Source organism: Neophocaena asiaeorientalis, unplaced genomic scaffold, assembly GCF_003031525.2.
Source record: "Neophocaena asiaeorientalis asiaeorientalis breed wild unplaced genomic scaffold, Neophocaena_asiaeorientalis_V1.1 scaffold165, whole genome shotgun sequence".
In the NCBI taxonomy this organism is placed as follows: Eukaryota; Metazoa; Chordata; class Mammalia; order Artiodactyla; family Phocoenidae; genus Neophocaena; species Neophocaena asiaeorientalis.
The window spans coordinates 2011000-2024551 of record NW_020173918.1 but is presented as its reverse complement, the minus strand read 5'-3'; the positions used below and the strand labels follow the sequence as shown (position 1 = coordinate 2024551).

The following is a 13552-nucleotide window of genomic DNA, read 5'->3' as shown; positions in this document are numbered from 1 at the left end:
GGAAGGGGAATGGTTGGAGGGGGTGATGGATGCTTGGGTTACCTGGGAAAGATTTTCTCCATATTTCTTCTGTATTCCTGCCTGCTTGGCCATGTAAGTTCGCAAAGCACCTAAGAGCAAAACCCAGCCCAGGATGAATGTTCTGGTCTTCTCCACGCAGTGAGATGAAAATGACTATTGGCAACTCCTACTTTGACTCCAGCTCATCCGGGCACCTGAGAACTACAGGGTTGGTGATGTGGACTCCATCCAGGATCTTGCCCTTCTCTCTCCTTCTTCTCTTTCCCCCACCCCAGTTAGAGAAGTAGTTCATCCATCCAACCATCAGGTAGAACCCTCCAAAGGTCACAACACAAAAGCAGTTCGCAGTGCATCTTTGTTTCCAGCTGCAGCTTTATTTCCACTTCAAAATCTATTTGTAAAAGTCACGGGACTGCCACGAATGCCACATACCATTCAGCAGAAAGCCAAAAAAGAAGAGCACAGGTAGATGGACTCAGCTGCCCCACCTCCCCAGTGACTGGGGGAGGACAAGCCAAGCAGATCCTGGAGGTCAGCTGAGTCTTTAGCAGAACAGGAAAGCCCAGGGTCAAGGGGAAAATAACACAGACCCTGCGTGGGGGGCTTCCAGTAAAGGCAGGAAAACACCAGGACATTAAAAAGAAGGCCCTCAGGTCCATCCCCTTGGCCAAGAACACCACACCATTTGTTAGAAAGTTTGCCTACTGTGTCCCCAGTAGCAAAGCACAGATACAGTTTTACCAGCAGGAGCTCAGAAACACGCTAAGAGCCAAAGGCAAAGCGGTCTGGGGATTAGGGGTTGATTTTCAGCCCAAGACACAAAGCCAGCTCAGACTTCTGAATTTTTCCATCCTTATTCACATCGCAGTGACGCAAAAGAATCTCCCGGAACTTATCAAGGTCCACCCCGCTGATGCTGGGCTGAGGACAATAAAAATAACATGTCAGTAGGCAAGCCAACGGCAGTCCCACCCTTTCATGCCACCCTGCCTCCCCTCCGTGTTTGCTAAGCTTGGGTGACACCCTGCCTTCTGAGAGCCCCTCCCTGGAGACAGGCCACGAGGGGGTGATTCTGTCTCCTCATCCCACCAAATGTTGCCAAGGATGAGTCTTCCGCCAACAAGTTCATTTCTCAGCATGTCCTTTCAGGCAAAAGAATGTCTATTCCCACATCACTTCTCTGCAGTTCTAACAGAAAGCCGGCCTTTTTCTCAACCATAATAAAGGTATTTTGCCTTAGAGCAGAGGATCGTCACCAAAATTCTGTCTCACTACGCTGCTGAGAGAAGGCACATTTATTATCTCCCCGTGGGAGGTTTCTGTGCCTCTAGTTTTTAAAAGGGTTACAATGCATGAAAATCTAACTAAAGAATTACGTTGTGGAGCTAGATAGGCCCCATCACATTTATTCCAAGGGACTGTTTCAGGGGCTAAGAAGGGATTGTGAATCAGGTCAGCTAGGAAAATACTCTAAACTCAAAGGCCTGCAAAAGTGAGCAATGCCGGAGCTAAGTGATTCTCCCTCGGTTATTGTATTTAATCCTCGCGGTAACTTTGCAAAGTGAATGATTATGCCTCGTTTACAGATTAGGACACGGAGGCTCAGAAAGAGCTGAGACATCTTGCGAAGCTAGAAAGTGGCAACAGCATTTTTGATCCCAAGTCTTTTGTCTCCAATTAAGTGCTCATTTCACCAGTTCTCTCTGCTCTCATGGCGAAATCGCTGGCCTAATGCAGCTGTATGAATGGTGATGAATCTAAATTTAAAAGTCAGTGTCTGGAGAGAAAGGAGAAAATCATATTTCCAAACCCCTTGATTGTGGACTAGTTATGAGTGAGTAGCAGAGGCTCACTCTGCAGGATTTGATTTCAGGAACCCTTGGAAGCAGCCCTTATCACCCAACCCCACCCCAAGGTTTCCTCACTTCCGAAGAAAGCTCTAGAAAACCTGCAGTAGGAAACAAAACCTTTCATTCTGCAACTAGACAGCCATATTAAGACAAGCTAATTTGCAATGTCCCACAGGGTAAATGACTGACACGAAATCTACCCCTGATAGCAGGTTGTAACAGAGTGAAGGAGGGGAGAGAACAGCAGGAACGGGGAGCCATACAGCAGAGCAAGAAGAAAAAACGCCAAAGCGGATTCTGGGAGATATCAGGAGGTGAAAGAGCCTGGGGCCAGAAGCTAAACTTGGCGAACTTCACTCCTCTGCCGAGAATCCCTGAGTGATTGGACTAAGAGGCTAACACGTAACACATTGTCAATAAGTTCTCTTGTCAGGGCTCTAGAGGATAGCTCCCTGGGTGTCAGTGCCAGGCAGGTATAGATGTGGCATGAGGAAAAGGGGCCTAGAGGTCCTGAACACAGCAAGCTACACTCTGTGGCTCTGTATTACAGGCTCATTTGTTGTATGGTTACAAGTGGGGATATTTGGTTTTCAGTATCCTCAAACCACTTCTGCTAAATCCTTTCTGCAGCAAGTGACACCCTGCCCCAGGATCCTTTTAGTAAATTCCCACACTTAGAAAAGACTTGGGTGGTAGTCATGTACATATTAGCATATATTAATTTGCCAAGGCATTTATGCAATACCAAACTATTCTAAGCTCTTTTTTAATTTTTTCTAATTTGTTTCATTTAAGTGAGTAGAAATATCTTAGGTTGTGTGCAGGCATGTGTTGGGAAGGCAGTTGTGGGTATGAATGTGGGTGTGTGTATAAAGGAAGTTTCTTTGGAGCTTTTGAGTTGTGGGTTTTGGGTTTTGTGGGGGTTTTTTAAAATTTATTTATTTATTTTTGGCTGCGTTGGGTCTTTTTTGCTGCACACAGGCTTTTCTCTGGTTGTGGCGAGTGGGGGCTACTCCTCGTTGCGGTGGGTGTGCTTCTCATTGTGGTGGCTTCTCTTGTTGTGGAGCACGGGCTCTAGGCAGGTGGGCTTCAGTAGTTGTGGCACGAGGGCTCAGTAGCTGTGGCTCGCAGGCTCTAGGGCGCAGGCTCAGTATTTGTGGTGCGTGGGCTTAGTTGCTCCGCAGCATGTGGGATCTTTCCGGACCAGGACTCGAACCCGTGACCCCTGCATTGGCAGGCTAATTCCCAACCACTGCAGCACCAGGGAAGCCCTTGAGTTATGTTTTTAATGCTTGACAAATCACCAGGAGTCAGGAGGACTGAATGCCACTGCTAAAAAAATGCTTGGATCACAGAAGACAAATCATTTGAAACCACTGAGGGCTTCCATTTTAATAACAAGTTGCCAATATAAATGTATGCAGGTTCCTGATCTAAGGCCTCTATGAGTCCCCTCTTGCCAACCATCTTCTTGTCAACAACAGAGAAAATCAGATGGTGTACCTAGCAGGGAAAAGAATAAACTTTTGGAGGCCTGGGGGCAGGACCTCTCATCATCTCCAGGCAGACACCCTGGTCATCTCTGGCATCCCTTTTATTTGGCTTCCAACATTTTTTGTTCACATTGCTACTTCTCCTTGGTGGGTGCTTGGAATCTTCAATGTCTTGCCTTCCCACATTCTAGTTTAGGTTGTAGATTCTTGTGTTGATTTTCTTGTAGATTCTTGTGTTGATTTCCTTGCTGTGCTAAGTGAGCTACAGGATTTCAAAAAGTCTTGTGTAGAAATTATGGTGTCTGCTCCCTTAGGGACTTGCTATCTGATCACACCGTTGGAGGACAACCTTGGGTAGCATTTTCCAGAGGTTAAAGAAAAGGGTGGGTGTTCTGGTAACCAAATAATTTTGTTAACACAAATTCAACATATGCATCATATATGACTGTACAAGAATTAAAAGGCTATAAAATAAGCTTACTTCAGGGTTATTATTGCAAACATTGGGGATCCTGACCAGGACTGTATGTTTAGAAACTGAACCAGCTCCCTGCTGACCCCATGGCATGCTCTGATAGTTGCTTTTAAAATAAATCCCAGGTACTAGTTTAATTGTCCTGTGGCCCTTTCTTATAAGATGAAAATAAAGAAATAAGTCACAGGAGATGGCTCTACTTTATGAAGCTGAGAAATGTCACATCCTCAGTGGTCTCAATGTCAGGGTCTCAATGACCCAGTGGTCATACTTCACTACATCTTTCAAATTGTATGTGAATATATATTTAAGCAACCTGGAAGACTAGAAAGATCCAATAAAGATAGGCACCCTCAATCATCTGGCTTCAGGGGAGAACATTAGTAACTAATTACTGTGTACATACTTTTTAGCTCAACAGATCAGCCTCCTATAAACTGCTTTTGTATTCCTGACCACAGTCTGACCCAGTCCTTAGAAATCAGCTGTCTCAAATTGTCTGGTACTGACATGGAGAAGTGCTTTTTTGTTGCCCCAGTAGCCCCACAGAAATAGAGGGGCAAGGACAAAAGTGGTGGGGATCCTCTGATGTCCCATAGAGTTGATATAAGCCCATCAAAGAGTGAGGCGGATTTCTGCCTCCAGCTCAGGTTTTTAGATGGTCATGAATTTTTCCCTTTAATTTTCTCTAGAAAAATGTCTTCTCTGCTCCGTTGCTGGTTTAGGTTTTACTTCCATCATCTCCCATTAACCTTTGGAAGCCATTGCCAAACCCAGAGACGGTTGAAAGATAATTGAAAGGATCTGAAGCCTCTGGGCTCTACACTCAGGCAATCAGGGGCCCTGGCTCCACAGCAAAGAGGAGGCCACACAGCTCTGGAAAACAGGTTCCCCATCCCATTTATTCTATCAAAAGCAAATTAAAACTCCAGTTAGGCAAGGCCTTCTGCTGTGCATCTTTAATGTCCCATAGATAATTGCTCACTTTTTATTATAGAAGTCATTCTGGCATTAAATAGGTAATGAGTGAAATGGGATTTTAATTTAGCAAGCAGTGTGAAAGGCAATATCACAGCAACACCCAGCAACTATTCTGGCTGTGCAAATGTTGGTGAAATCTCCAACAGGAGCACCACGTGAAGGGGACAGAGAAGTGGCAAGGGGCCAGTTGGGATGGGACTAATGAGAGTTAGGAGGCATCCTGATAAGAGAAATCTCATCCACGCCTGCTTAACTGCAGTATGTAAACTTCCTGGAGATTTACGCAAAAATCGGTATCTGGGCATTTTTCCACAGCAAAACTCCATAGTTTTAATCAGATTTTTCAAAAAGGTCTGAGACTCCAAAAACCGTTAATAATTGTTGCTACTCAAATTTATTGCCATCTGGGCCAATCAGGAAATGACGATTATGTCCTATACAAACCTCAAAAGAAATCCCTAAGGATATGAGACTATGAAATTCAGTGTCTGTACCTTCTCATAGAAAAACACCCACACAGGAGTTGGAAAGTATCTGTTTAACTGGATCGTGCAGCCAGTCAGTACAATTCATCAGGATCTCAAAGGAGATTGCTTTTTTAAACATTGTTTACCCTACGTGAAACAGCTCTGTGATGTAGATATGATCTAAATATCATCAGTCCCAGTCACTGCCTTGCTAGGCAAAACAGCCATCTTGGGCTAGGTGTTAGAGCAGCCCCTTGGTGTTTAAAACAAAAAGAGAGAGAGAGAGAGAATCCCAAGTATGGGATTTATTACATGAAATTAAAAGTTTTAGTTATTCTAATAACCAAGTCCACAGGAGAAGGACTTTCTGTAATCAAAAAATAAGAGCAGTAAGATATATAGTGACACTGTGCTCCTTTGGTAAAATAGATGACATTCAAATGATGGTAACAAGAAGCTTCTATGGGGGCTTCATTTAATTGAAATTACAAATGATCTTAAGAGAGAAGAGAGATTTTTTGGGCTTCAAAATTTGAAAGCTCAAAGTTTGTTAAACAGACTACATCCCTAGATTTTCTCCAGCATTAATCTTTGGCCCTACTGATTCCCCAAAATAAACAGTGGAGTCAAAACGACAACCCCAGTCCGTGATGGGGATGATCTACACAGCCTCGTGAAGTTACCTGGACGAGCTCCATCATGTCTTTGACAAACCCATCCACTTCTGGGCCTTCTAGGGCTCCAGTTTTACTCTGAAAAATAAAAGATCCAGTCAACCAAATATCATTTTCTTAAGTCAGAAAGCTTAAAGAATAAATTATACAAATAGACCAAATCTTTTGTGACTGCAAACAAGTTTGGAAGTGGCACGTTCCAACTTATCGTCTCTGTGCAGGATGTGAACGCTCCACATAAATCGGAAGCACGCACTGTAAATAACTCCCTCCATTTAAGCAAATGGGAAGCAGTAGTCTTGAGTTCCTTGGCTCTTACAAATAGCATTAATATGACATGTACCGACTTTACTTGCTTCCCAGATACTAGGACTCAGTTCAGACTAGTGCTAATTGAATATCCACTGATCCTTTGAAGGCTAGATTGACATTTTTTAATTTTGCTTTATGATTTAGCAATGATTTAATGAGTATCAAAACACATTTTAAATTCAAGAGAGACTAGATTGAGTGAGCATATTAGAATTACTGTATGGTTCATGCATAAAGTCTTTTATTTTTTCTACCCATTTTATAAGAATGCCTATAAAATACAATACATATTAACATATTGCAGTTTCTTCTCTAAAGTTCCAGTTAATGATAAGTCATCCATTCTCCTCAAGTTTTTCTAATCCTGAACCTTGAACATATTATAAAAACTCATTTCCTTAGTGTATTTACCAGACACTAATACAGTACTTGCCATATGCCAGGAACTCCTCGAAAAGCTTACGAACATGAATTCATTTAATTCTCATATAACAAGCCCATGAGGTAGGTATTATCATTTTCCCCATCACCCTAATTTTATAGATAAGGAAAATGAGGCACAGGGAGGTTAAGAAATTTGCCCAAGGTCACACAGCTCATGAGCCGTGATTCAAACCCAGGTAATTGGTCACAGAGTCCTATATACTTAAAGAGTTTGCTAGACTGCCTCTTCCAGGTGATTTTCTTTTCTGCTCAGAATATGACACACAGATATCCAGTCTGATTAGTTTCAGGATCTCTTATGACCTTTCTCAACTTTCTTTTTGTTTTCCTTGCTCCGTGCATTATCTCACCTTGTCCTCAAGAAATTCAACCAATTTGCCATACTTTGTTCTTTAGAATTATTATTTTCTCCCCTCTAAAGAAGGACCAAATAATAGTCTTATAAGAGAAATAGATTTTGTGCCAAATATGTCTGACTTTCCCCCTACTTCTTTAGGGTGGTTTTGTTTTTTTTATTTGACTGCTTTTGTGTTTGAGCATACTATGATAGATAGAGACCAAGAAGGAGAAACTTTCTTTTAGCTTGGTTACAAGGAGCAAAGAAATAATAATGCGCTTCCCTGGTGGCGCAGTGGTTGAGAGTCCGCCTGCCGATGCAGGAGACACGGGTTCGTACCCCGGTCCGGAAAGATCTCACGTGCCGCAGAGCGGCTGGGCCCGTGAGCCATGGCCGCTGAGCCTGCGCGTCCGGAGCCTGTGCTCCGCAACGGGCGAGGCCACAACAGTGAGAGGCCTGCGTACCGCAAAAAAATAATAATAATGTGATTTTATTCTCTTCTCCACCATAAGTACTACTCCTATGTCTATTTTTACTTAGTTCTCAGAAGTTTCATAGAGAAGCTGAGGGTACCTTGACATAGGAACACATGTGCGATTGCTGTTCGTTATATAAGTTTAGGGTCTGTAAGTAGGATGACCCCACATAAGGGCTAAAAAAGCTTCCTAACTAAAGATGGCCAGCACAATATATTGAAAAGGCACACTTACGACATCATAGTGAGCAAAGATTTTCTCAAAGTCCCTCTTTCTTTCTTCAGTGGAACAAGCCTGTACATGGAGAAAGCATTATGTCAGTCAGCAGTGTGAAACTTGTACAGTTCTTCCACGGTCTTAGACAACTTTTATAAACTTTGAGTCAACAGTTCCTCATCCCTTAATTCTGACACTGAGCCTTATCAGTCTCTAGATAAATTAAAGGCAATACAATTAGATACCTTTCTTCCCTCCCTCTCAAATCTGTAGAGCAACATGAATGATACAAATCCACCTAGAGAAATGCCACCACTTACATCCATTTTAAATTGGAGAAGGAAGTTTTCCTGAAGAGCCAGAATCCTAAATGGGGGGGAAAAAAATCAAAAAACGTTATCCACATGATGATCTATCGCCTCTCAATTACAAGTAGATTTATAACTCTGGTGTGAGGAAAAGGGAAGGCAATTTCCAGGTTATTCTGCAGAATAGGGTAGGTGCTTAAAAAATAGGAATTTGTACAATATAAAAACAAATAAAGACGGGAAGGACTTTCACAAGGATTAGTGGTCACCATAGAGAGACATCTAAAAATTCCAGCAAGGTTGCAGGTACACGATCAATATGCAAAATTCAGTTGCATTTCGATATACTAGTAATGGCCAATCCGAAAAAGGAATTAGGAAAACCATTCCAGGGCTTCCCTGGTGGCGCGGTGGTTGAGAGTCCGCCTGCCGATTCAGGGGACGCGGGTTCGTGCCCCGGTCTGGGAAGATCCCACATGCCGCGGAGCGGCTGCGCCCGTGAGCCATGGCCGCTGAGCCTGCGCGTCCAGAGCCTGTGCTCCGCAACGGGAGAGGCCACAACAGTGAAAGGCCCGCGTACCGAAAAAAAAAAAAAAATACCATTCCATTTACAACAGTATCAAAAAGAATAAAATACTTAGGAATAAATATGGCAAAAGAGACCTAAGACTTATAGACTGAAAACTATAAAACGATGTTGAAGAAAAGCAAAGAAGAATTAAATAATAGTATTAAGGACATCCTGTGATCATGAGTTAGAAGACTTAATATTTTTAAGATGGCAATGCTCCTCAAATTTATCTACAGATCCAACACAATTCCTATAAAAATCCCAGTTGCCTTTTTTTGCAGAAATTGGTAATCTGATAATTGATGATCTGCAATTAATGTGGAAATGCAAGGGATTCAGAATAGCCATAACGACACTTTTTAAAAGGGTAAATTACATAGTATATAAATTATACTCAATAAAAAATTATGTATTTCTCTTTCCTGCATAACTACAATTATACTTCAGTGTAGAATCAGTTTCAAAAGGCTAAAGCATTGGATTTGTGTCGAATTTATAATCATGGGTATATAGAGAGAAAGGCAGAAAAAAATATCATACAACAATTTGGAAAGTTTTACTCCTTTGGATGCCCAGGGTAGAGAGAATTAAGTTGAGCCAAATAGAGGGTAGAATACCCTGAGACCCTGCAAGGAATACTGTCCTCATCTCTTTGCTGGCACCAAGCCGTCTAAAGTATGTTGCCAGTCAGAGGACGTATACTCTAGAGGTGATTGTCTAGGAGTAATCGGGCTACATTTCACAACTGGGGGTAGAGAAAGAAGATTCCCATGTGTAAATGTTTTAAGACCTTTTTGTCATTGAATTAGTTTCTTATTGCTGCTATAACAGATTACCACAAACTTAGTGGCTTAAAACAACACAAATTAATATCTTATAATACTGGAACTCAGAAGTCTGAAATGGATTTCACTGGTGTTTCAAGGTGTTGACAGGGCTGTATTCCTTATGGAGGCTCTAGGGGGGAATCTGTTTTCCTGCCCTTTTCAGCTTCTAGAAGCTGCCTGCATTCTTTGGCTTATGGCCCCTTCCTCTGCTTCAAAGCCAGCAATATAACACCTTCAAATTTCTCTGTGATTCTGATCTTCTGCCTCCTCCTTCCATGTTTATCTGCAGGGGGGCTTTTCGTTTATCACAGGGATAGAATGGCCATGACTAGTGCTCTGCTTCACTGTCCAGTGGACAATTGCCATCCAGCCTGACCCTGAGGAACCTGGTATTATAGTTGCTCCCTCTAAGGGTTCTATCCATGTATTCTTTTTTTTTTAACATCTTTATTAGAGTATAATTGCTTTACAATGGTGTGTCAGTTTCTGCTTTATAACAAAGTGAATCAGTTATACATATACATATGTCCCCATATCTCTTCTCTCTTGCATCTCCCTCCTTCCCACCCTCCCTATCACACCCCTCTAGGTGGTCACAAAGCACCAAGCTGATCTCCCTGTGCTATGTGTTTTTCTTCTCTGATTGCTGTGGCTAAAACTTCCAAAACTATGTTGAATAAGAGTGGTGAGAGTGGGCAACCTTGTCTTGTTCCTGATCTTAGTGGAAATGCTTTCAGTTTTTCACCATTGAGGATGATGTTTGCTGTGGGCTTGTCATATATGGCTTTTATTATGTTTAGGAAAGTTCCCTCTATGCCTACTTTCTGGAGGGTTTTTATCATAAATGGGTGTTGAATTTTGTCGAAAGCTTTCTCTGCATCTATTGAGATGATCATATGGTTTTTCTCCTTCAATTTGTTAATATGGTTTATCACATTGATAGATTTGCGTATATTGAAGAATCCTTGCATTCCTGGAATAAACCCCACTTGATCATGGTGTATGATCCTTTTCATGTGCTGTTGGATTCTGTTTGCTAGTATTTTGTTGAGGATTTTTGCATCTATGCTCATCAGTGATATTGGCCTGTAGTTTTCTTTCTTTGTGACATCTTTGTCTGGTTTTGGTATCAGGGTGATGGTGGCCTCATAGAATGAGTTTGGGTGTGTTCCTCCCTTTTCCATGTATTCTTGATCCAATGATTTCAACTCTCTATCTGCTCAGAATCTCTTTTTACCTTTTTGTGGACAATCAGAGGTTGTTTTGAGGTCACCTAGACTTGACAGAAACATGCTGACGTCATCATGTGTCACAATACCAGCCTCACAGACAGCACTTTTGCAGATACTGGACCACTTCTGCTGTCATCCTCCCCTCTTCCACTTCTAACCTGCAGACACTTGGCGCCCCACGGAGGATACACCAACACTCAGAGACCACAGGGTGCAGCTGTGAGTCTGATTCTGTTGTTATCTGTCCTGAACTAACGATTCAGTATTCTCAGAATCAGTAAATGGGATTCAGGACTTTTTTTTGTTGTGGGACACTTATTTAGGACCATGAATGTCTGGCCTTTGAGGGCAGGGCTGGCCCATTTATAAAATATTTTGAAAATGTGCATTGTGCTTTTCTGGGGAGAAGTGCTTTTATGATCTTCACAAAGATATGTTACCCCTAAAGATTCACCTATTCTTTAAGACTTCAGGTGAGACTTGATCTCTGCCTTTCAAAAAGAAGTGTATGGTGTCAGCAAACATGTTCCCCTAGGAACATGTTTCTGAATCTATGACACCATTTTCACACTACTCACCTTGCCAAGTCATTAAGATCCAACCGGCCATCATTATTTTTGTCAAAGATCTTCATCTGGAATGCAGAAGGGGAAAGGAGTGTAAGAAATACTTGCAATGGGAATTTATTTTCAAAGTCATTAAAGTGCTTTTCTGTTTTGCTCTTGGTTATATATTTGTCTAAATTGGCTGAGGTTGACTCATATCATAGAGTACTCTCTATAGAGTATAGAAGAAATAGTTTTCCATGAAGGCAAAAGTAGCTGAAGAGGATATGATGTAGGAGAAAGGCTGCCTTGTGTAGGCCTCAGAGGATTGTAGGAAGGAAAAGAGAGAGAGAAGCAGAGATGGAAGAGTAAAGTAGATGTGTGACCTAGCTCTGCTGGAAGGGGATCTGGAGGGAGAGGAGAACTAGCTAAGGAAGGACAACTTTGAGTGGACAGAGTTGCTGGGGCTTAGCTTTCCTGGGACCCTCTGAGCACCCAAGGGTTTGGAGGCTGAGTCAAGGACCAGTGGACCTTCTATGGGGCCAGCTGAGTATGAGGTGATGCTGGAACGGAGGATGGGGGTGGATCACTGAGTCAGCAAGCTGGAAGGAGGATATGGCAGAGAATTAGTGATCCGCATCCAGCAAGAGTTAGAGGATGGCTTCAACCATGAATGTCAGCCAAGTAGCAGCAACTGCGTGTTCAACAGGCATCACCATGGAAACCAGAGCATTGTGCCTTGGGACCTCGACTCCTCCCCTTCACCATGAGGTCCTATAAGATGCTTTTTCTCTCCTTACCCAGCTTGATGACATTTTTAGAGAAGGGTCTGGGTTGGATCCAGAGGACTGAGAAATCTAAGAGACTGAGCTTTTCCTTTGGCAGAGACTTAGCCTTATTCAAAGAGGCTGTTTGAATTTATTAGATCAGGCTAAATTTGTTTTTTTTTTTACATCTTTATTGGAGTATAATTGCTTTACAGTGGTGTGTTAGTTTCTGCTTTATAACAAAGTAAATCAGCTATACATATACATATATCCCCATATCTCCTCCCTCTTGCGTAGATCAGACAAAGTTTTAAACAAGATATAAGAGGTTCGTTCTTAGAAAGCTAGATTATCTTGAGTTTTAAGCAAATAGTAGCTCAGCTTGAAAGACATGGGCCCATCTTTATTGCTGTGCAAACTTACACAGCACGTGTAAGGGGGAAAAGCCCTTTGCTCAAAATTGGCTCAAGGAAGAACTGAACACTAATGTGTAAATTATGCTTCTGCCCATCAGAAAATTGGTTATGTGGTTCACGTAAGAATCAGAATCAGAAAAAAAAAAAATCACTTGCTTAATTTTACTACCCCTGTGTGTGTACACATGGGGGTGATTAATACACATATTCCCCTGTGTCTACTCTTCTAGTTGACTGGGACATCTTTGACTACAAGAAATACGCATAACAAGGGAAGCTTGAGACATGCCTATTGCACCAGACCAGAAATCAGACCTCTTGTCACATTAGTAAAGTCATATGATCTCTTTGGGTGCAGCTTATTCAGCTATAGCTGTGCCCATGATTTTAACTCTCCTTATCAGAAGAACCCTATTTTCAAATGAAATTCTGCATGGTGCTTGAATGTATAAAGCAAAGAAATGGAGCTGTACAAGTAGTGGGTGGAAGTGGGCTGGAGCTTTGTCCTCTAGGTTCCCTCTCAATCCTGAAGTGTTGCCTCTGAACCCAAGGGTTTCTTGGAATCCAACAGTCCAATAACCACTGACCGAATTAGGGCCCAGAGAGCATCCAGCTCTGAAAATTAATGATTTCATGACTTTGTCAAAGCACTTGAAGGGGAGTAAGATTGATACTGAGCACTTTCCCTGGTAAAGTCAGCAGAGTCCTTCAGAGCAGGTTCCAGTGTGGCTAATGGGAGGACTGAATTCTCGGGAAGGCTGGGTTCTTAGGTATCCAGAGACCTCAGTGGCACCTGTCCTTGCACTTCACCCCTGAGTAATTGACGGTCAGCATCTCCTCAAAGGATGCTGTTTGACTACTGAACGGTGGTGTTCAGAACACCCAAATTACACGCACCACAGCACTGTTTCATACGCAAGTTCACTGCAACCGCCACGAGGGTATCTTCCACCAGAAGCCATCAGTAGAGTAGTTACTGGTTGCTAATCCAGGTATATGAATTTACCAGGATTTTCTTCCTCCCAAAACTTGATTATGAAACAGAAAAAGCCTCAGAAAACGACCGGTTTCTAAGAGGGAGGGAAGAGTAGGCTCCTAATAGTTCATGATCTCAGTAACTGAGAAAGTTGTTTGTAAACA

At 42.4% G+C, this 13552-nt stretch overlaps 1 protein-coding gene across 1 annotated transcript in view; it reads right to left on the bottom strand.

Annotated features, from left to right (window-relative positions):
• Positions 1 to 375: 375 nt before the first annotated feature.
• The window catches only part of SCGN (secretagogin, EF-hand calcium binding protein), a 35238-nt gene continuing 22061 nt past the window's right edge, over positions 376 to 13552 (bottom strand). The window contains exons 7-11 of the mRNA XM_024751991.1: positions 11263 to 11318; positions 8067 to 8112; positions 7765 to 7824; positions 5971 to 6039; positions 376 to 942 (exon numbers count right to left, since the gene is read on the bottom strand). Of these exons, the coding sequence (XP_024607759.1) occupies positions 814 to 942; positions 5971 to 6039; positions 7765 to 7824; positions 8067 to 8112; positions 11263 to 11318 (360 nt within the window). The 3' untranslated portion in view covers positions 376 to 813. The remainder of the gene's footprint in view (positions 943 to 5970; positions 6040 to 7764; positions 7825 to 8066; positions 8113 to 11262; positions 11319 to 13552) is intronic.